We start from the raw sequence: 24,363 nt of genomic DNA on the forward strand, positions 1-24,363 counted from the left end.
TGAACGGTATAATATGGCCCAGCCCTATTCCTTAGGAAGCTCAGTGGGCTGCTATGGGTCAGACAGTGTGAGCAACAAAAAGACAGCCTCAGGAAATATCCAGCCAAAGACAAGGATTTGCTCACTGAATGATTGCTTGGATATAAAAAGTTGTAGCCAATTATGTGACTATGTGAATCCTTAGAAGGCCCAAAACTTCACTATTGATGTAGGTATTTGGGACAGCCTTCATTTTTTAATACCTTAAACCTATAGCTTCTAGATACATAAGCAACATTTGTGGCACTGCAGTCGCTCCTCTCTCATAATCAGCATTTTACCTCATGGATCTTAAACTTGGAACTACACCATTCTCCAAAGTATAAAACTGTAAAAGCACCTGCTCATCTGCCCAAACAAGAGTACCAATCAACCTTCCATGTGAACATTTTTCAAAGCTTTAAAACTGACTTGTCTTTTCCAAACTGCAAAATAATTCCCTGTTTCTGGGATTTAAAAAAAAACAAACAAATATCTTATTGTATCTCACATTAAAACAAGTGCAAATTTACTCATCGGCTACTTTAAAGGCAATAGTTAGTGTCATCATTTGCTCTATTATTATATCTGTCCTTGTTGTGTTGTAATTGTGCTTTTAGCAAAAAACCCAAAACAACAACAACATGTTTTAAATACACAAAGACATTGCCTTCATTTTCTGTGGCTTACAACTCAGCCTCAAACATCAATCAGAGCCCAAGTAATTGTGCTACTTTTACATTACTCATCATTAGGAGAAACTGATTTTCATTACCTTTGTTGGGCCTACTTTTGCTCTGGACTGTGCAATCTATTTCAGTTGTGGCGGCTGTATTCCTCAGGACTCCAGTGTGAAGTTTGTGAAGTGATGTAGAAGAGGGGGTTCTGATATTTTGGGCAATATTTGGCTTCCTATTATCAGTATTTTTCCTAGACTACTCTGCACTGCTGAGCAAATAAGATTAGAGGCCTACAGACACACAGTGTAAACTGCACATTCTCTGCGAAACATCGAGCACAGGAGTGGAGAGAGAAAGAGTACACTAGCTCACATGAAAGTGCAGATAAAAGAGCCAATTAAATTAAAACTTTTCGTTTTTGTTTTATGTTTTTCTGCACTTTATTTTTTAATCTATTTTAAGTTTGGTTGGAGAGTTTGCAAACTTATTGAAGGCTACAATCAGCCTATTTCTTATAGACACATTTTAACAGGCAGGGGACCATTGTGTAGCACAATAGAGTTAAAAAACAAACAAAAAACAGACAACCCCCCCCCAAAAAAATAAAAAAATTAAAATTAAAAAAGAAAATCGTAAAAAAGTAATGCTTGTACATTTTGAGGATAATCCCTGCTTGGAACAACTAATTTTCCATGCAGTGGAATAGACAGCAGAGCTAAACAGTGACCTTCTCTCCATACTGTACTGATCATGCTGTGAGCACTTGTTCCTGTGCAGAAGAGGATATTTAATAGCAGACAAGTGGTTGGAAATGCCGAATCATAGTTGAGTATGAGCTTGTACTCATAATATACAAGGACATGGCGTTCTACAGAAACATCACAAGATGTGCTTGACAAAGAACACCTGCAATTTACTAAAACTATTCCTAATTCCCAAACCTTTGTCACCATGACGACCACAAAGTTCTTCTCGTCGATTTTGTATTCTTTGAGCGGTGAGTCATCGCTGAGGATTTTTCCTGTAACACAAAAAAAAAAAAAAAAGTCAAAACTTCAGGGCATTCCCTCCCTTAACCTCAACAACAGATACTATCAAACTATATCAGTAAACAGATGAATCATCTGAATTTATCACCACAACTTGTTCTTCATGATATGATTTGCTACACGGCTTTTGTTTTGTACTTTATGTATGTCGGAGAATTTTTTAGCAGGTCAAGCAAAACCCTGGGGTCTAAATGGCAATACAGTATTGTTATATAGACAAAGCTTCTAAAGTACAATGAGCCCCCGATGGTTTTCAAAAAACACAAAAGCTCAGCTGTGTCACTTAAGTTTGAGGGAGACAAAAATCTATATTTTTAATCCAGCTTTTCCCTCTATTGCACTTTTTGAAATATAGACACTAGCAAAAATTATTTAAACAAAGGAAAATTAGCATTTGTGGTGACTTCAATTACAACAGATTCCCTGAATATACTTGATTAAGGACTCAGTCACATAGCCCTAGAGCCTAGTCAGCCCAACAAAGGGTTGGCCAGTAACCCTGGAAACCCTTTGAAGGCTAGGAAAAAAAAAAAAAACATGTATTCATTCACTGGTTGATGAGCGGTTGTTGGAGGTTGCTGACTGCACCCTCATTATTCTTTTGTTTGCTAGCCGACTATCATGGTCGCCAAAAGCTTACATGGAAGATACCAAGTTGTCCGCAAACACTCGATTGTGCAACGCAAGTTAGAAACAGAACATTCACCTTCAAAGTAAAAGCAGTGCTTTATTGCAACTCCAACGTGTTTCAAAAGACACAACCTTTAGTTTGAAGGTGAATGTTTTGTTTACAGTTCGCACAGCTTCTTTAACACACAGCTTGTACATCAAGTGTATTTGCAGACAAGTTGTTGTCTTCCATATTAACTACAAGCAAACGCAGCAGTCTGCTAAGACATGACTGATGTAAAGACCAGGTTACAGATGTGTTCACACACACTGGAGATGTGTGAGTTAATCATATTATAGTATTTACAAGCCCATTTGAAGGTTGTCTAGAGGACTTGATTTCACATGAGTAGTTGCCTGGGGGTCTACGTATAGCGGAAGTACAGGCCCTCTACGACTCAATTCAAAATGCCAACATTGATGCTAAGGGCAATTTCCCTCCACGAGTTGTTGCACGTGTGACCGTCTTTGCATTATTTCAAAGGGGAATTGTACAGATGTGGGTACCATGGATGGATAAATTGGTTCTTTACCAAAATGGATAAATTTACTGTTCATTCTGCCCTGGTCCATTTAGCCCTTGCGATGCTGTGATTGCCCAACTGTTTTTAATGATTTGCTCATCATGGTTTAAAAGCATAGATACAAAAAGCAACAAAAATTGGGACAACTTCAGTCAGTTCAACGGCTCTGCAATGGTCGTCTTTCATTGAACTGTAAACCTAAAAAAAGCCCTAGCCTACAACTCAAAAATACAAATAAAAAAAATCAGCTCCTGCATATATAGCAACACTACTGAGACCTTATAACAGCTGTCAACCTCTTCGATAATCTGATCAGGGTCTTTTAACAGTTCCCCGCCCTCATTTTAAATCTCAAGGTGATCATACTTTTGAGGCTGTAGCTCCTAAATTCTGGACCAGTGTAGTTTAAACGACTGTTAGTGTTTTCTTAAATGTTCACTCATGTTTCATTATGCGTTTATTGGAGTTGTGTGTATGTAGGACTGAATGTAAGCCAATGTTGGCATGTTTGACGCTTTTCTTTAATGTGTGATTTTATCCAAACTTTGAAGCACTTTGTAACTGTGTGCTTAAAAAGGGCTAAAAGAATAAAGTAATTTTTAAAAAATTAATATTTCCTTGAAGAAAGAAAGAAGTTAAGATACAAGAGCATATAACATACCAGCATAAATCAGTTTCTGTCCGGCAACTGAAAAGATTTCCTTCCCCTTTTCCTGCTCAATCCTCTCTTTCAATGTCCTCACCTGTGAAATAAACATATGCACTTTTACTTCATATTTTCATCCCTTACCAACAAAACCATTAAGATGTTTTACTGGCACCATTTTGTCCAGCCCTGCAACGCTAACAGGAGTAAAAGTCCAAAGTGTGACCCAACTGTGTCAGCTGTGTCATCGGTGATTATGCAAAACCATACATTTAAAAGCAGTGCAACTATAATCTGGCGACTAATATGCATACAAGCACGTCGAAAGTAAAAGTAAAGTGTCTGCACTAAAGTTAATTATATTATAATGAGATGTAATGAGATGTGCTGTAGCCAGCCGGCCTTCAGTAGCCGACGGTTAAAGCTAACGCTAGCTCAAAGATTTATATCTTTGCCCAAAGACAAAAGGGAGTTTATACAAGCTTAATAACAAGTACAACATGTTTTAATTACTTTAAATAACGCTACTTTCTCTAAATGGCACAAATGTTTTCTTGTTTTACCTTAACCCAAATGTTCCAATTACAATAAGTTTTACAAGCTAACATAAAAAGACTGAGAAACACTAAAATGGTAAGGTTCAAGCTAACCTGTCAACCCCACCCCGCCCCCCGTAACACTCACATTTGGAGCCTTAAGTGGGCTACGGCTAAATGCTGAAAACAAAAACAATTTCCTGATTGGTTTTTAAAAATAATGCGCATCTGCATTAAGCCGAACTTCTAATGCACGTCAGACGCATCCAAAAAGAATCTTACGTTATAACCCAGACTTGCCTATAAAACGCCAAAACTGGAAATGGTCGAAACAAATCATGTCGATTTCAGGACATACTCAACTCCCATTCCACTCCCCTGTCACAAAATGCATGGTTATTAACTCTCACCGTCTCCTCTTCATCGATGTCGATTTTGAAAGTCTGCTGCTGTAAGGTCTTCAAAGTTATTAGCATTTTGTCGGTGGGGTTTTATTATTCCTGCGTCCGGTTTAAACGCTTTAAATCCAACTTGCACGAGTCTTTACTGTTTTCGTTAAATCATCGTAAACTGTCAGCCGCCATGACGTATCGCTTTTCTTCTTCTATGTTAAATACTTGACGGACAGCGCTCCTGCTGGATTGCTTCGGTACTGCAGTAAACTGAGCATTGGCCACAATGCTCAGGTGTGCTCGTTGATGAGTTTTCCAACACGCTTGATTCCAATGAAGTATTACAATGCAGAAACACTGCGAGCTGATTAACTGAAGGCACACAAGTATAATCGGCAAAATGACGCAGAAAAACTTAAGTAAGCCAAGAGTCTTGTGGATTATAATTTCAATAACATGCAAAAATATATTTTATAAGCTGATGTTTTATGGCTATTTATAATACCTGCAAATCCAGCATTAACTGGAGATGAATGTGAATTAACAGAAAACAGAAATTCTCCAGTACAGTTAAGCACATTACTTAAGAACATTTTTACTGCTCATCATTCATTTTGTTTCATGTGATGCATAAGGGCATACACATAAAAAGCTACTCCCCCAGCTACTAGTCCCCAGGTGAGCTTGCAAACTTTCCTTTCTTTTATACTCATTTATTTGTATTACAGTACAGGGTAAGGTACTGCGCAAAAGTCCAGAGTCACCTGTCATTAGTTTATATTTTGCTTCAAAAGAGCCAGACTTTCTTGTACTTTTTCAAAGTGGTCTTGAGCAGGTCTTGGCTTTCTGAAGGTCATTTAAAGTTTTTCTTTGGACAATGGCTGCTTTTTCACTCATGTTCAGTCCTTTTACGTGACCATTTTCAGGGAAATGTTTGCTTGTTTGTTTCTTGAACCACTTAACTTACGTATGACTCACTAACCACAATAAAACACCTAACTCGAGCGATGAACACAGTGTCTTTCTACACATAACAGACATCTTGGCAAATTATATTAAATTGTATCTTTAGGCACTTTATTACTAGCAGCCTGTCACAAAAGCACATCATTTGTTCCCATTTCTTTAGTTGAATCTACAAAAAATGCCAAAGATAACAGTTTGAAAGGCATGAAATAATATTTCTGTACCAATGAGATGAGTCCCAAAGATCTATGAGCTGAAAACTTGGCATATCTCAGCATGCTGTGCACTGTGTCCTTAAAGATTTTGATGAAACTAGACAAGTGGAGGAAGAAAAAACAAACATACCCCCACCCCACCCTAAGAAATAGGAAGTAAAAATCATAGGTCTGACACAGGTCTGATAGCTGTTGATCCATCTACTGCTCACTGAAGCCTCATCAGGAAAGAGGGAGAAAAGACTGGACCGAACTGAAAATCAGCTGCAACAGAATATAGGAGAGAGTATCTACAACCATCTGTCAAAATTGATGAATTGAATGTGAACACAGATAAGCACCACCAGATTTTGATCCACTGTGGAATACCATCTGGAAAGCATTCATTCAGCAGGCTTCATTTTTCAGCATGACTATGATCAAAGAAGAGCTTTGAGTGTCCTTCAAGAAGCCGGGAGAGCGATTCCTGAAGGCTACTTCAAGAAAGCCTGCCTAAGTTCTGGCTTTGTTGAAGAAAAAGGCAGTCATACCAAATATTGACTTTCAAGGTTTTATTTTACAAACTCAGTTTTCGTCTCATATACTTTACTGCTGGTTATGTCTGCATATGTTTCAATAAATTGCTGCATTTATTTCCCATTTTCCTTGTAAAATATGAATGTAAATGAGGGATCGTTCAATAGACACAAAAACAATTTTCAGTGCAATAGTGTTAACAGCTCTTTTTTCATGGTATGCATTTTGCCTTGTCAACACAGGACAAACACATGAAATTAAAATAGTAACAAACTAAGTAACCAAGTAAGCCATTATAACAAGTCAAAAAGGCCTATATCTTCAATTTAATCCTTCAAAGGTCATTGTAGCCTGTTGCATACACTCTTATTCTACAGTACTAACCTCTTCAAATTAGATGCAAATTGTTTTCAAAGCAGGGACAGCATCATCCGAGCAGATGCGAAGGCTTGCAGTATGTAACCACTGACATGCAATGCATTACTTGAATGTTTTTGCTGCTTGTTCATTACATTTGTCTCAAGACTGACGTTTTAGGAAAAACTCTCTCTCCTTAGTAAACATGAGCTGGCAGTTTATTCCGTTATCAACCTTTCAGCAATCCCAGGTCCTTCTGGCATGCATAGAGGAATTTCAATATCACCCATCCAGCACTCAGCATTCAGAGGTTTTATTGGCTTCTATCGTCCAGCTGCCCAGCCCTGACTTTAAACAGGACTGTTGAGTGCAAAGATGATATGCTGGAGGCCGATGGGGTCTCTTCCCCAGGTCATTTCGCCCTTATTCTTATATCGCTCCCTCTTACCTGCAATGACTGTTTGTATGACTCTGTCTGTCCTTATCTACCACTCCTCTCAACTGCCTTTGTCCTTCTGCCTTCCTTGTATCCTGCCTTCCCCTCCTCGTTCTCTCCACTCAATCCTCTCCCTCTATCATCCAGTTATTACGACGGGGGCAGTGCCCTCGCCTGCCTTGGCCCGAGCGCTCATCAGGCATTCCTTATGTTGCTTCACTCAGCAGCGGCCGCACAAGAAGCAATAGTGTCCTCCTTTCCCCTCTCCCACTGTGGCTGTGACTCTTGCTCCTGTCTCCAGGGGTCGTCAGTCTGCCGTCAGCCCCCCTCTGAAGTGAAGAGCCACAGAGATTACAGTCTGATCCCTGGTGACTTCAAGATATTTTTAAGAGATGATGTTAGACATGTGAAATCAAGACGTTGCAGGCAGGAGAGGAAATGCGGCAAAATAAAGGCTTTCTGGAGGAAGACAGCGATAATGGAGTAGTCAGAGTGGTGCCTCTTGGTCCAGCGTAATGGTGAGAAAATGAGGAGCTCGTGGAACATGAAAGCGTAGCTAAATGTACCTTTGGTGTCGGTGACTTGTGACATCCAGAGCTGCAGCATTTCATGCATGTGCAATAAACAGACACAAGGACTCACACAAGTACACAACAGACACAACTGGTATTTGCAGGGATCTGTGGTTTTGGTCAGCGGAGCTGTTGCAGGGTGTGGAGTGGTGTAGAGACACAGAGAGAGAGAGAGAGAAGGGTGGAAGGGTGGAACACAGACTGAAGGCCACTGAGATGCCTTCTCAGCCCAAAGCTATTTCCTGTGAAAAAGGTGTAGGCACTGTTATTGGCTGGTACTGGGGCTGTGTAGATGTGTTACACTGGAAATCCAAAACATTGCTGAGTACATTGCTCTAAAGTTAAGTGCCAACCATTAAAGTTTTACAAAGTACAGAATATAACTGGAATCATAATTCACCAGATGTGTGAACAAAGAATCCAAACACAGTCTTCCATCTGAGCAAGTGAAATGTCTACTGCTGGTGGTTTCCGGATCTGGTTGGTGGCTGGTACCGTCAGATAAAGCCAACACGCAGTGTAAGCTAAAATGCACACAGTGATGATGCTGACATAGCCACTGCATTTTTTAAACAATCTTCACTATTTCAGTGCAGCATGTACTGTAGTTGTGCCAAGTTTTGCTAATTATCCCTAAGCACATAGCCGGGGCTGATGGCAGCATGCAGCCTATTACAATAAATCCTGTGCAAAAAATAAAATGAGGAGGAAAAGAATGCTCTGACTAGATCAGCAACACCAAAAAGGGCTGGAAAAGCACAGGAGACAAGTGAAGTGGGATGATCGCAGAATTCTTTCTTTGGTTAACTAAAAAGACTTCATGAAACCAAGATGGACATGCCCTTGAATGATGGGAAGAGGAAAAGTATGGAGGAAGAGTGAAATGCTTATGATCCAAAGCATATTACATTATCTGTCAAACATGTTGGAGGCAATATTGTGGCATAGGCACTCTGGCAGCCAACAAAAGTGGGTCACTCGTGTTTACTAATGATGTGAAAGCTGATAGAAACAGCAAGATGAACTCTGAAGTGTACAGGGCTAGGCTCTGCTAGGTTCAAATGAATGCTGCAAAACTGATCAGACAACACTTCACAGTGTAAGCGAAGGATGACCCAAGGCAAGCTGCAAAAGCAACCCGAGAGTTTCCCAAGGCAAAGAAATGGGATATTCTTCAATGGCTGAGTCAGTCACCTGATCTCAACCCAACAGAGCAGCTTTTTAGTTTCTGGAGACAACGATTGCAGGATGTCCCACATACAAGCAGCAACTTCAGGGATTTTGGTGTCCATAGGTTCTAGAATTCAGGCAGGTTGAGAATCCTTAGACTGCAAAGGATTCTCAACCAAGTAATAAATATTCAGATTGTTTTTGGAGCTTTTTGTTTTTTTCCAATTACTTTTGAGCATCTGAAAATGGGGGACTGTATAAATGATAATAACAGTTAATGAAAAACCTTCGTAAAACCTTCCCATGAATTAAAGCTGAAGGTCTGCACTTCAGTCACTTTAACACCTTTAAATCAAAATAGTTGAAGGAGACTGTATTAGGGAAACAAAATTTTCTTTGTAGTTCCTTTGGATTCCCTATTGTCCATTTGCATACTTACTTTAAACTTTAATAAAGAAAGCACAATTCTCTGATTTAAATAGCTCCAAAAAACATTATCAAACATATCAAGTCAAATGTACAAAACTAATAAAGTTGTTTTTAGTTCAAGTTTCACAGCTCTGTATTTTAACTAAACCTTTGTGCTAAGCAAGGAAAATTGGAAAAAATAGAAAAAAACCCAACAATTAACTGTTATCTGATAACTTTATTATCAAGTTAAAAAAAGACAATGAATTACAATATTTACAGAATATCCAGAGATAAATGGAATAAAATTGTAAACAATCATTCTAGGCAACATCACAACCCACCATCAGGTAATCAGATTTATATGGGGAAAGGCAAGAAGGAGAGATTCTAGTGTCAAACTATGGAGACAACAGTCTGAAAGGAGAAATGCATTGGAAACAAACTAAACATATATACAAGTATCCAGTGTGTTGTCAGCAGGGGCGTAACTTTGGGTAAACTGGGAACATTACAGTCTAGAGACTGCACACAGTGAGGGATTCATAGTCCTTCTCTATTAAAATGATCACAGAACAACAAACAATTTTGGGTCGACAGCTTCATCACCCACATTGTCCCAGATTATCATCTGGTTTAACCCTGGGATTTCAAGCTGGGTAACAAGCTGCCTTACAAAGCTTATTTCTACAACAACTATTTTCAAAGAGTTTTGCTTTCAAGAAAAAAAGGATACAAGCTGGTTCAGTAAAACAGAAAAAAAGGGCTTTGAGATTCAGCACCAACTCAACTGGTTTGAGGGTATTAGAAGGACCGGGGAGTCCGACTCTCAGAGTGCCACCTACTGTTGAGTGGGTAGACGATGGACAGGTACACTTGGAGAACATGAGCTGGTGCCCCTACTTGCCATGGACAGAAGATAACGGTGTGTCAGATTTGGGCTTGGACAAGAATAAGCTAAATCTTAGAGCAGGTCAAGAGGCTCACTAGGAACTGAAATCCAGATGTTGATGATGGTCAAGCCCAGAAATAGAACAGTTTAGGTAAATGCTCCCAAAGCAAACTATTCTTTACTTGTCTCTTCCTCAACAGTAAAAGCCCTGGCCATCAATCAGTAGAGAATTGCATTAATTTCCTTTATGTTTACTATTGTACAACCACACTGTGCTTCCTATCTGCTCATTCCCATTACGATACAAAATATGGATGCATTTCCATTGGAACCAGACATTGCACAACAGGATAATAATGTTGGATTGGGGACTCAAAGCCCCCCAAGGGTTAGCTATGATCTTTAGATTTATTTTTTTCCCTTTAAAATAAAAAAAAATAAAAAAAATAAAAAAAGAGTCAACACTTAAAGAAAAAAAAAGGGTTAAGTTATCCTTTCTGAAACACCACAGTTCAAAACACTTAACGAGTAGTTTTGTTGTCTATACATGGCTGCAAACATGTACTTCGTCCAAGTTCAACCCATAGAACAAGTCTATGGTTCAAACCCAGATTTGCCATTTCCATCAACAGTTCAATGCTTATGAAAGCCGATTCCAGCAGCAAACACATCAGGCGTGGTAAATATTTTGGTACCAAGAACACATTGCTTTATTACGTGTTCCTCTTAACATTGGAGTTATTAGCCATTCTTTTTTCCCCTCTCCAGACTGTTTAATTGTTCTTGCTGGTCTTATTGGAGTTGGATGCAAATTTGACTTCATTGCTATTCACTTCTCATAAGGCTTAAGGGCATTCAAGCAGCAGCTTCCAACAAATACAATCTCTGCCTTTTGTCAATATTAACAATTATATAACAGCTTTGTCTAACAAGAAGCACACAAATGCAGACTATGACAGGTGAGTCAAAACAGAAAAAAAAAAATTCCAGAGGTCTTTAAGATCAGGGAATTTGAGACCTTTAAAAACAGTGAATCTTTAACATTGTCTCATATTTTTCCTATAGATTTTTCCTATACACGTAGAAACAAATGTTTTCAGAGCTTCCTGCTCAGGTTACACTTGTCTTTTCATTGTATTTTTTTAAAACTGGGCCGGAGACTATAGCAAAACAGGGCCATTCCCTTAGCCTCAGCCATGTGTTTCTGAAGAGACATTTCAAAGCCTATGTTTGAATGCTCAACGCAAGCACATACAAATACAGTAGAGCAACCTTTCCATAATCTAATCAACAGAGGTGACAGTGAAAGGTCCAGACATTTTTCAAAGAAACAAAGAAGGCTACAAACATACTCAGTTTAGCCCGGGATATCATTTGTGGTGCGAAAACATGAAACAAACACTCAAAAATAATCAAAAGCAGCTTTTCCTTCTATATACACACTATCCTCCTTATCGAACTCTCAATAATGTGAGCATAACTAATTAAATCCCATGTGCTTACAGTGGATCGGGGAGGTCAAAAGAAATAAAATGCATATAGTTGAGTGACTAAAACTATATCTGGCGGATTAGATTAGAATAGGTTTTTTTTGGTAATCTGGTTACGCTAAAAGTCTCAATATCTTTGCGCTACATGATAAATCACATTTTACTTTTCTGGTACTTGCTCTGTGCAATTACAATAAAGATAAATTTAACTCGATCTGATCTGATCTTAATTATTGCCAATAAGGCACACATTGGAATAGATTCATATAGAGCAAATTCTTGCGGAAAAACACACAACTTTAACTTGAAATTTTAGAGGGACGTTTGGTGTATTCCTTATTACTGTTAAAGCAATCAAAAGCCATATAGCGGCCGTAAGGGGAGCTGCATTTTAAGGCACTTGTGCACTGGTTTTGAAACACAGCTGTGGTGGGTTGACACTTGGCATGGTCCGATCCCCCGTGCACAGTGTAATCCAGTGAACCAGACCACTCCAATACGGTTAGAACCTCCTGATCTCGGCGGAGGCGTGGACTCTTACTCCTCCGCAGAGGACGAGGAGAGAGCGGGATTTCAGGCACACCTGATTACACATTTTGCATTGAAAAGACAAGTGTAATCTTTGTCTCTCAGAAAAGTTGCCATTGATCGTAAAACTGGTAGTTGCAATCCAGGCTAATCCTTAACGGACACAGGTAAGGTCATGACACATTAAACAAATCACTAGGTCAATCCATGTTAAAGTCACTTCCACCTCACAATCAGCCTTTTTTGGTATAATAACTTCAGTATATTCAATGAAGCAATGCAAAATCGTGGTGAATGACAAATGGAGTGGTACTTATACATTGCTTTTCTTTTTTACCTTCATGCTATGGAAATCAATTTAAGTAATAATGATAACTTTATTCTTCTGTAAAGATCCTTCTGTCCCTTACAGGTTATGGGGGTTCAAAAAGGCTAGAATATGAAATAGAAAGTGGCAATAGCAACCATCGTGTACTTGGGGAGGCTGTAACTCGGAAGAATTTCAAAGTATGAAGGTAAAATGTTCCACGGTTTCATTTAATATTCTAAAATTATTGGACCAAAAAAAACAATAAATCAGCTGGCTGTGGAGAGACGTTGTGGGATCTGCTGAGGGCAAAGGAAAACCCGGACTACACTCAACATAATATCTTACAGGAGATTAAAGCCGATCCCATTATTTCTATGATTTTCACAGTGAATTTCTGGACAATAAAAACCCCCCCCCAAAAAAACAAAAGGAGTAGAAGTAAAATGCAAAGGGTGCCACAGGCCAAAGATTTATACATAGTATAATACTAAAGGGACCAAAAATTATAGCAATTCCGATCAAACGTTGGGGCAATTTGCAGAGGGAGAGAACAAGATTTGTGATTTTACTCAAATACATAAGGTGCCACTATTTCTCCAAAAATACTTCCACACACTTCACTAAAAAACAACAACAAAAAAACCTCTGAAATTTTGATAAAATATAAGAAAAGCTTGGTCTACAGTGGGTCACAGCTGTAAATGCTTTCATGCCTTTTTGTTTTAGGTAAAATTTCAGTACCACTGTGTTGAATCAGCAGGGGAGGAGTGTGAAAGGTGCTTCAAATAATAAAATGCTAAAATTTAGTTTCTCGTTTTGGACAACATTCTCTATAAATAGTGGAGTTTATCTAGGTGGGAACTTTTACTGTGGATTTGACCAGAATGTCAGCAATAAAGAGTTCTGTTCACTATTGGTTACCAATATATTAAAATCTGTCCTAGGGGACCGCCCATTTAAAGAGCTTAGCCGTTTTATGCAGCACAACCTAATACTTATATATGTAACATCTAAAATCTAATAATGCACCAACTCATAAAAACTCTTTTTTTTTTTTTTTTTTTAATGTTTCGACCTTTTGTTTCCTTTGACATCTTATTTTCTGATCCCACTACTCGGCGCTGATCCTACCCAATCTTATCACTTTCTAGCACAGCATCTCAAGAGGCCACAATCGCTTCAGCCGAACTGTTGATCCTTTTTGGTGTCAAGCTTTTCTTTGTCTTCCACATACTGGCTTTGACTTGCCAAAGATAGATCAGTGGGGTTCCCGTCCTCTTTTCTGTTGCTGGACAGGTCCAGTCTTGTGTCTGCAAACACAGAGGAGCCGGTGGAAGATGAAGCTGAGGCCTCTATTGCTGAAGTGGTGCTGGTGTCCAGTCGACTGTTGTTAACCATCCTAAAGCCAGAGGAACAATGCACAGAAAGACATCAATGAGTGTGTGAGTTTGCAAAAAATACAGCAATTAAACAAAGTGGTGTGCACCGACAATGACACTAGCAGCAAAAGTGGTAACATATCTCAGTTACACTACAGTCATATTATGGAAAACACTAGTTTGTGACTGTGGCACAACCAAAATTATTGCGACTGTTTGCAAGGAACTTTGAAATGACTCAAAAGACAAGGCCCCCCGTTTGTGACCACTTGCAGTCAGTTGTTGTATTTATAACAATTTTAGTGCATCTAGGTGGTGGTAAACATTCAGACTCCAGCAGGTTTCAGTCGTTATGCAAAAGTACTGTTTGTAAGTTTGGAGAAACTTGCAGTCAACTGAGACTGAAGATGTCACTTGGATAAGTAATGAAAATTTTCTCCCACTGAAAACACTCTATATGAACAGAATTGGCTTCTTGCATTTAGTTACATTCAGACTTTAGCCAGATCCTCAGATTTAATTCAGATATAGCTTCACAAATAGTGACATAGTTGCTGCAAGAAAGCAATTTAACTGCAGACTGAAATAGGCACTAAGCAACTTTTGTCATACAGTATATGAATATTGGCAAACAGTTCATGAGTTGAATTCTGTGCAGATGAACTCAGATTGATTGCAATTTGTAGGCAATATTTCTGCATTTATAAGTTAGATGGCAATTATTTGCAAACAAGACAGGTTGCCTCCCATCCCATCGGTGGAACTGCCTTGAAATCGAAAGTCAGTCTCCACAAACGCATGCAACTGCTCTCCAAGAACAAAAACAATTCAAAGCAATTGCTGGGCAGCTACAGATGTAAGATGAAGAGCTCCAGCAGAACACAGGCAGCAATTTGCTGAGACAGGTTTGGGTTGACCTTAAGTAACATTAACGCTTGAATGCAAACATCTTTGAAAAGGATGCACCTGGTGCTTTACCAAAGTCACGTTTCTCCACAGCTGCACACCAAAGACAAAATCTGGAAAAACCTCATTTTCATCAATTCATGTCAACAAACATCTTAACTCTCGAATGATTTGTCAACTTTTTCCTTAGGTTTTGTATCAGCACAACCTTTCATCAGTTGAACTGAATGCAGATTTTTTTTTGTACATAAATGACAGCAGAGAAATGGCTAAAAAGGGCCACAGAGGGCATTTAAAAGTAGACTGGAAGAGCTGACTGGGTAGGGAAAGTATGCAGGCTCACACACAAAGAGACAGTTACGAAGAAGAGAGAGAGGAAAAAAAAAATAGACGTACATGCCATGTCGAAGGACATGTCGTTCCCATTCGAGGCTGTTTGTGAAGCAGCGGCCGCAGAACTCGCATGGAATACGCTTCTCTGCACTGCTTGGCCCAGAGCTGTTGCTGCTGCTGTTGCTGATGGGAGATGCAAGGACTTCTGGGAAATAGAGTTTCAGAATACAGCAAATTCACACATGTTTAAAAACAAGCCTCCACATCCCCATACCTACAGATTGATCAGATTTTTTTTCCATACTTAATGTACTTTTTGCAGACATACCAATATAGTTAAGTACAGCAAAATAGAAGCTAAAATGATAAAATAAGAAAATCAGCTCAGAATGACAATCTGGTTTCTGAAAGCTGGACTACAAATAAAGAACATAAACATGAATAATTGACAAAGAGATAAATGTTATGGAATTGAGATAAAATCATACTTCCAGAATATTGTTGCATGTCCTACTTATGGGCATATTTACTGAGATCAAAGAGCGACACAGGAGATAATGTATAGCAAAAACATAGGTCAGCTATACTTCACATAATCCCTTGCACTGTGGTCCCCAGTAATCTTCGTCAAAGAGTCTATTCTGCTTTTATAGTCTAGTTTGTTTGTTTTTTAAAGTCATAATATAGAGTTTTGGATTTGACAGGCCAGTCGTAAAATAACAGTTTTTTGGATATGACGTTACCTTGAGGGGCAGGCTTCCCTTCCCCCACTTCCTGGACTTCGTCTTCGTCCTCCTCATCCTCCACCTCTTCTACTTCTTCCACCTCATCGTCTTCGTCTTTGACGTTTTCCTCCATCTCTTCATCGTCCATCTCTGTCTGGCCCTCCACCATGTTCTCAATGATTTCCATTCCCACATCATTATCGTCATTCTCCTCCTCCGCTTCCTCCTCTTCCTCCTCCAGAGCCACTTTTCCATCTGACACCATCTCCATAGTTTCTCTCTCCTCCTCCTCCTCCTCCTCCTCCTCCTCAGCACTGCTGCCTTGATCCTTTATCATGTCCAGCTGGTCCAGGTTGACCCGGCCCATCAGTTCAAAGTTGCGGATTACCTAATCGGACACAGGAGATGTGTGTTTTTCAGGTTAGTGTGGTGTTCGTCAGCCAGGGTTTATTTCAAGGAGCTCCCCCTGCTTGCTCCCCAAAATCAGAGTTGAAACTTTCCAGGCTTTGACAACATCAGAATGTGCATGTTTGGCCTTTTTTGTTTGTTTGATTTTAAGCAGGAAAATGAAAACGCAATGAAAACCTGTTAGAAATTCCAGATCTGGGTTGAGACCACAAAGCTAACTGTTTCTGCTTGGATTTGGTTTTTGATGCAATTTTTCCTCCAGCAGCTATGTTTCTCTGACCTATATTCATTCACTGTAACACAAGTCCACATCCTGCCTGTATGGGATACGACAGTCATGGTGAAAGCGGTATATTTTTAGCACAAGCACAGAAATTCCTGGTATCAGTCAAAGTGAGTTTTGGTGGTTATTTATAGACCAAAGTGCTCAAACAACTGAAATGTCTGGTTTTTGTAAGACCTTAGCAGGTGAACGCCTGTCTTTTTTTAAACAGTCGTAGCTTTTGCTGAACGCTTTACTTCTCAGTCAAAGTTCCGTCTGATTCGCAAGAATTATGCAAGGAGATTTTTGTATCTCTAGTTGACAAACTCAGATAATCTAAAATAGAACATTTAACAAAGGAAGGAAACTTGTTCCAATATCTCATTCATCTTGTCACCTATTATCTCACACTTTGAGTAATTTCCTCCTCCCATACTCCCTGAAGACACGGAACAGCAACCCTCCAAACCTCAACTCACATCATCCTTTAGCATGAATAAGCTTTAGCCTGCTGCCTCACCCAGGAAGAAACCTGATCTGTCATGCTTCCTTCTAACAGTCTGAAAGTTTTTCAGAACTACCATTAATCTGAAACAGGAAAAAACAAAACAAAGATGATCTGAAATAGCTCTGAATTCATATAAATTAATAGAAAAACTCAAAACTGACTTTTTATATATAGGTTAAACACACAACAACCAGTGAAGAGGCAGGGGAAAAAAGGTCGTACTGACCTCTTCCATTGTAAATAAAACTATCGCAAACGTCAACCCCGAAAACCGTATTTATAGGCGTCTGATAAAAAGAGCATCTCACGGTTTAATCAAAGAGATATGATTATAAATTATATGTGAGAATCATGGCTCTGAAGCAAGCAAATCGTTTTTCAACTAAAAGCTGGGTTTGACTTTATCCCAACAAGCACTGGGTGAAATCTCAGGTAAAGGTTGAAAAAGAACTTAAGAGGGTGCCCTTTAAAGCTCTTTCCACCTACCATCGCACATCATCTCATCCCTATTAAGAGAGAGTAACAGATTAACTCTTTTTCCTCTCCTGGACTGATTTGTAAGAATATATTGAAACTGTAGCAATATGACACCTACACAATGTATCAATGCACTGCCCTTCTTTAGTTTTGTTACACCTTGATAGATAAAGGAAGACTTTGAAATGGAGCCTATTGATAATATGAGAGCATCTACATATTTTTATTCGAATTGCAGACACTCCAATCCTCTAGTTTATGACCAACTAAGGTTTCATGTAAAAATAAATGAATAAAATCGCAGGTGTAACAAATGTCAGCAGAATCACTGAGGCAGTTTTTTTCTACCTTAAAATGAGCAGATTTTAATGTCAAACCCAGAGCAGCCTCTTTACAAATTTTACCCCATGCTGAGCTACTATTTGGAAAAATGTGGCTCTTCTTTTTTTGGTCATTTGATTAGTTATATAAAATTTAAAAAAAATGCTTAGCAGTGAGTTGCCTGCTCTTAATAAGGTTAACCTACAACACCCAAGTAAACAGTAAAGACTTTCCTATTTATTCCCGGTGCAACTTTTCAAATACCACAAATATATGCTAATGGGGACTGATTATTGTTGTTCCAATTTAAATGTGATTTATCATTACATAGTCAGAGGGAGGGAAAAAAAAAAAAAAAAAAGGAGGTATACATCTAGTCTGACTGCCGCGCTCACTGACAGCCTTGAGGTTGTTACTTCTTACCTCTGACGAGGAGGTTATATTTTGTTATTCGCTTGCCTGCGTTCCTGTCATTCTGCCTGTAAACACGATACAGTAGCTCCAACAGTTTTGAATAAATTCTGGTAAAACTGAATGTTAAATATCCATTAAAATCTGGGTTACATACACCGAGGTCAACTTCATTATTGGTTGAAAACTCAGAAAAAGCTTTACGACTCAGAAACTCTGATTCTTACAAGTGTGCTGAGTATTGTCAACGTATAGAAAGTACTATATAAAGATTTAAAACATTGTGTTACATTTGACCTCTGACCTCTCCTTCAAGGTCAAAGGCTTGATCTGAAGGTCAACTTGCTAACAACGTGTCAACAATGCTATATAGAGCTATTTAAACCTGTGTGCAAATATAGGCATAAAGGTAAAGATCTATGGGGATTCTAAATATGACGTAACCTTGACCTCTGACCTCTTCTCGAGGTCAAATCAGGTCAAACTTTCATAAAATGCATTTTTTATTTTTAAAATTGTGCTTATTGCCTTTACTTGTATTGGCAACATTACAAACAAAGGCAATGTATTGGCAATGACACTGGCATTTCATTTGACAATTCCGCCTTTCTTTCAATATGACCCTAAAATACGGTACATATATAGATACCATTTTTAGAAAGAGAAGGAGCTGCCTAGTTGGTTAGAAATATATACTGTAGCATAATATTATGTAATAAGCTCAATTTATTCATGCCCAGTTATTTACAAATCAATACTTATTACCATTACCTACTCCTACACGTGTTTGTGTAATCAAAGTAAACGTCTGTCAAGTTGCCCTTTTCTGATTTTTACTCCACTACAAACGTCTTAACGTACATTTAAAAAGAACAAAGAAAACAGAATGAGTATATAAAAAAATACAACAGTACTCCCTTAAAAGTAAATACTGCCTTGAGCGAGCTGCCTTGGTGGTAGTTTGTGCTCTCGAGAGTGCTTCTTGTTACTTAAAAGTACGTTTGTAAATGTTTTACAAATTACTCGTGCTTTTAAAAAGAAAAAGACAAAGCAATGCAGTATTTTGCTCATTTCCTCCCTTTAGGAGGTACAGTACTTTTATGCAACACTGCCTGGGGTCCAGAAAACTGCCAAAAACTGTGTTCCCCTGAAACACAGTTTTTGGCAGAAAACTGTGTTCCCCTGATCTGTTGCTTTATTGTACTGTAAGTACCATTTCCACTGGATTTTGGTGCGTTAACGTGAAACTCCTTTTCTTGCCAAATAACAATCTGTATTTTAAATGCTTAATGTGTTTTTTTAAACGCTTACATTTTTTAAATGTAATGCTAATATTTAAAAAAAATGAATGTGTGTTTGTGTGTAATGTTTTTATAATACTAGATTTTCCGTCTTTACACATTGAGAGCGAGTAAGACTATTCAGTGTTTCAGTGATGAACATCTCACGTTACACCAAGTGAGAAGAGCAATAATTAAATACAAACATGTTTATTAAGACACTCTTACAGTGAAAAGCAAGACTCGTCTGCCAAACGACACCACGATTCAGAACTACTAGTTTGAATTTACTTGAACACCACACCATTATACGTGAACTCCAACCGACCTTGTGCTCAAGGCGTAGATGGTCCTCTAGCTGGATCCGTCTATTGGTGTCATAATAGCAGAGCTGGCACTGGTAGGGCTTGATCTCAGCGTGCTTTTGCAGGTGCAGCTGCAGGGCCTGGTCACTGGAGCATGTGAAGGTGCATTTGTGACAACGGAAAACCAGGCCCTGAAGGTGACGTGACAGCTTGGAGCGGCTGACCTCCAATGGAGCCACGCGCTCCTCTGGTGGAGTGAGAGAAGAGAGTGACGGGGAGAAAGTAAGGAGGAAATACAGGTAGTGGATGGTAAAAGCTTTCTATCATAAAAAGTACCCGAACACTATAAATGCAGTCGCACTTTCTTTGCTTGCTTTTGTTATCTGTCACTTTAAACGCTTTCATTTACAGAAAGTGATGCTTTAACTATTGAAAAACAAGAAAAACGCTCCACATAACATGTAAAGACCGTTGGTATTGCTTGTGTTACCGTTACTTTTACTGGTGTGTCTTTATTCCTCGTGATAAAAATACATGAAAAACATTCTTGTCAGGAGAAATTTAAATGTTTGCCTTGTCCATCAAGCCGAGCTCAGCTGCAGTTCCGGCAGATCAGCTGACCACAGTGCTAGCCCACATCAGCTGACGGCTCAGATGAGAAACCTCTATGTATCAGATTGGCAAATCTGACATGGGGCGTGTTTATTTAAGCCGCTTTAGCCTGCCTACAATTCGCTGTGGCTGCAACCCACCTCCACACCAGCTCCTTTCATGTTGGGTCTCTCATCAGTGTCATATCTACAGACGCTAACGCCTGCTCTCCCCTGCACGGGGGATCTGTGCTGTCCTACTCCACAGCCGAGGCATACCGCCAAGTATAAATTACAGCAGATGGAAATAACAATCTTCCTTTGACTGTAGTAGTCCTGACTCAAATATCATTTAACCGTCTCCCTCATGTTGAACACTGCAAATGCCAGCACAGGCAGTATGACGCCGACTTTGAATCTAATGGCGTTTGCTGTAAAAGGAATGTTTTGACATTTTAGAAAATGCACTGTTTTTCGGTCTTGCCGGCAGTTATATAAGATGATTGATATCTCTGATGGCTCATGTCTGTTTACTACACAGAAAGAACAAGAGCTAAAGAACAACTCAAGAGCTAGCAAACATTCGCCAAACTGGCCGCAGCGCCGACACCAAAGGTCTTCAGATCTCACCACAACACACGCCTTTCCTTTTGTAGCTGGTTTCACTCCTAAATGGTAAGTGCTAGAAAAAAAACCAATATTCACGCGGACTGACCCTTTGACCCTGAGGTTAATTCTACAACCTGAGCCACAGCATTGAAAACCAGTCTCCCACAGCATGACCCACCAATAAAGTTGACTTGTAAAAAAACAGAAAAACATCCATTTTGAAGGCAGCGTACCTCTGTGCAGAACAATGTGGTCGATCATGTTGCTCTTGCGTTTGGTGTGGTAAAGGCAGAGAGGGCAGCGCAGGTCTTTAGCGAGGTCTTCTGGCATGTTGTTGTAGTGACCCGCCTCTACGTGCATGGTGAAGGTATTCCTGAGGCAGATTAAAAGACAGACAGACCCTGTAAGGTTTTCATATTTGATCCGAGAGTTTTTGTGAATTAAGACGAAAATGAGATTTTTGTTTTCCTGAAAAAGCTGAATACATTGTAGAATATGTTTTTAAGCAGTAAACTGCACAAAAGCGCCAACTGTGGCAAAAAATGATGGAAATTAAAACTCATATATGCAAATATTTAATTTCTTTTAAAAAATAGTCAGAAACTTCAGTAAACACTCCAGTTTCCCAAAAAAAAAAGAATTTTCAGGCAATTATTTGACAGTTCAGACTTTATGAGGTTAAATGAGCACCTGCAAATGTGCCAATACTAAGTGCAACGTGTGGACATCTTTCTACGTTTCTCTGTTAAATTTTGTTTTTCACTTACTTGTAGCAGGTGAAAAAGGAACAGTCTTTGCACTTGAAGAGCTTCTTGCCACCGTGACGGTCCCTGTAGTGACGCCGTAGACTCTGCATGTATCCGGAGCTGAACTCACAGAACTCGCACGTGAGGATATTCTCAGGACGATTGTCGGCCACCGTTGAGCCACCAGGTGTCGAGCTGGAAGACATTTGACTGCGGGAGGCCAGCTGGTAATGACTGAGCTGCTGACGAACATCCACTGGCTCCAGGTATGACGGATCTGAGGGAGAGGCGGAGGCGTTTAGACAACCTCAGGGTCTAATAAAAGGTGACGCAGTGTATGCGGACATGGGGAAAATGTAACGTCTGGCAAGTAAGATCGCTTTTTACACTGATGTTTTATCTTTAGATGTTCTATGTTTTACCATAGGACAGGATTTGTATACAAGGTGGCAAGACTTAATTATTTTCTTCCCTCACCAAGTAACCCCTCCAACCACAACTCATCATCATCATCAGTCACCGACTGACTCCAGCGCACGGTGAAGTTGTCGAGCTGATGAATTTTTTTTGCACAGCAGGGTGAAGTTTAACCTACTTTATCTACTTGGATCAATTGATCTCCCAGTTTTGTTCAGTTTATGTAAGAAGTCTGATTACATTTCATTAACATTTAATTTTTTTTAGAGTAAACATTACACCAGGGAATTTATTATGAGCTCCATAACTAACACTGGGAAAAGCTTCGATTTGCTCTCGACAGACCCTCAGTTATTTGCAGCACAGATTCCACAAATGCTGGAAACTTTCCTTTGAGATTCTCCTCCACGCCGACATGATTGCTTCGCATAATTTCCGCAGATTTGTCAGCTGCATGCTATGAACCACACTTTACGCCACATCCCAAAGGTGTTAGACTCGGATCTGGTGACTGGGGGGGTGTCACCGAGGAGCACGGTTGTGTCATTTTAATGAAACCAGTGTGCAATCTTTTACTTATTTACTTACTATGCTTAAATGTCGCCATTAGAGGGTTAACTGTATCATAAAGGGATGTGTGAGGTCAGCGATGGTCCTCCGATAGGCTGTAGCATTCAAACAATATCCGACTGCCATCGAGGTGCTCAGTAGTGAACTCTAGAGACTGTGTAAAAATCTCATGAGATCAGCAGCTTCGAAAACACTCAAACCACCAAATCAGCCCGTCTGGAACTGACAATTATGCCACTAACACAAGCTTCTAATGTGTATCAGCAAGATTGTGCTACTACACTACTGGAAAATAAGTGTCTGTTTAGATACACATACGAAAAGGTACGTGGTTCTAATAAAGTCTTCAGTAAGTGGATAGAAAGAATACATAACGTTGAATAAAAGGGCCATATATGATCCATGCCTCTGTAAAGAAGAGGTGTTCAGATGTGCTTACACCAAATGTCCCTCACACCCCCGCCGAAGTGTAACTGTGACTGTTGTCATTTTGTACCCTGCCTCTTTCCCTCCTCTATAATATCATCGAGCCGGCTCATATTCTCGTCCTAGTTTGAGCCTCCAACACATCAATAAGTAAACTACAGTGACACTAACAGAGTTCTTCTCCGTGCGAAAAATACCTCATTCAGCACTAAGAGTAGGCGAAAGCAAGCAGGGAATGGGGGAAAAAAAAAACTCAACAACTTTTCTTTGAAACTTTGCTGTTACAAAATTCTTGAGATCCATTTTTTGACTTAGGCAGAGGAGACGGAAGAGCTCTATTAAATTAAACAGCGCCACGCTTGATTAATTCCTGTAATATCTTCTCCGCGATGTGGAGGAGGTATGGAGATGAGACGGAAGATGAAGAGCAGATTCTGTAGTTAGGTGGGGACGTCGCTTCTTAAATTGTTCATTAAAGGCTAAAACTATTTATTGTACTGCATTAGAGATGGAATACCTGTGTGGGAAAGTTAAGGGAAAGGAGGAGAAAACCTTACGATAGCGGCTGCCTACACTAACTGCCAAGCTGTCGGCCTCAAATTGGAAAAGCTAACACGGAAGTCATAAAGGAGTTACCTGCAAGCTAACACACATTGTAAGTACAGCTGAAACCTTTAGAAACTCACTCGCTTTGCAGGTATTTGGTCATAAACTAAAGCACTGAAAAACTTTAACCTAATCCTTTGCTTTATAGAGTTCCTAAAGCTATTAATTATTCATCCTGCGGGGATGATGAGCGTGTATAGCAGTTTAGTAGTCACCGAGATATGGTGTGGATCAAACTAATACGCCTGCTCTGCCATTTTGCTAAAAGCGATGATGAGGCTGGATTTCAAAGACCTTTTGGTTTTATTTTCATAATTCTGCCAGGTACAACTGTTAAGAGGAATTTTCCAAGAAATTCAAGTAAACATTGCCGCTAATAACGGGCGATCAAATGGAAATCTTTTTCAAGACACCCTGCCAACAAGACAAACTCCCTCTGTTTGAATTTCAGACATTCAGCTGAAGGTAGCTAGTTTGGCTCAGTAAAGAGACATTCAATATGTCAGCCCCGCTCTCTCAATGCTTCATTTGTCTTGGTGGGGCACAGCTGACAGTGGTGGATGGTGCATTGAGGAATGCTGCCCCGCTTCAGCTCCAGGGAAGATTCCACAGCTCCAGCAGCAAGGTGACAGCTGCTGCCAAGAACAGTCTGCAAGCTAAAGCAGCCGCTGCAAAGCCACTATAACACCTCAAACATGGGATTACATCAA

The 24,363-nt window shown here is 39.6% G+C and overlaps 2 protein-coding genes across 9 annotated transcripts in view; both read right to left on the reverse strand.

Annotated features, from left to right (window-relative positions):
• The window catches only part of rad23b (RAD23 homolog B, nucleotide excision repair protein), an 11,344-nt gene extending 6,595 nt beyond the window's left edge, over positions 1-4,749 (reverse strand). The window contains exons 1-3 of one of the 2 annotated variants that reach the window (XM_005931199.3): positions 4,533-4,749; positions 3,602-3,683; positions 1,640-1,719 (exon numbers count right to left, since the gene is read on the reverse strand). In XM_005931199.3, coding sequence (XP_005931261.1) covers positions 1,640-1,719; positions 3,602-3,683; positions 4,533-4,598 — 228 coding nt within the window. In that variant the 5' untranslated portion in view covers positions 4,599-4,749. Of the gene's footprint in view, positions 1-1,639; positions 1,720-3,601; positions 3,684-4,149; positions 4,243-4,532 lie in introns of those variants that run through there. The other variant, XM_005931200.3, reaches the window with a different exon arrangement.
• Positions 4,750-11,019: 6,270 nt separating this feature from the next.
• znf462 (zinc finger protein 462) overlaps positions 11,020-24,363 on the reverse strand; it is a 53,723-nt gene continuing 40,379 nt past the window's right edge. For 6 of the 7 annotated variants that reach the window (XM_042224415.1, XM_042224417.1, XM_005931196.3 and 3 more), the window contains 6 exons: positions 21,656-21,911; positions 21,122-21,261; positions 19,713-19,936; positions 15,736-16,105; positions 15,056-15,197; positions 11,020-13,773 (listed from right to left, as the gene is read on the reverse strand). In XM_042224415.1, the coding sequence (XP_042080349.1) occupies positions 13,554-13,773; positions 15,056-15,197; positions 15,736-16,105; positions 19,713-19,936; positions 21,122-21,261; positions 21,656-21,911 (1,352 nt within the window). In that variant the 3' untranslated portion in view covers positions 11,020-13,553. The remainder of the gene's footprint in view (positions 13,774-15,055; positions 15,198-15,735; positions 16,106-19,712; positions 19,937-21,121; positions 21,262-21,655; positions 21,912-24,363) is intronic. The other variant, XM_042224416.1, reaches the window with a different exon arrangement.

The sequence above is a fragment of the Haplochromis burtoni genome, unplaced genomic scaffold (assembly GCF_018398535.1).
Source record: "Haplochromis burtoni strain Fernald_Lab_line unplaced genomic scaffold, NCSU_Asbu1 Contig_137, whole genome shotgun sequence".
Taxonomy (NCBI): Eukaryota; Metazoa; Chordata; class Actinopteri; order Cichliformes; family Cichlidae; genus Haplochromis; species Haplochromis burtoni.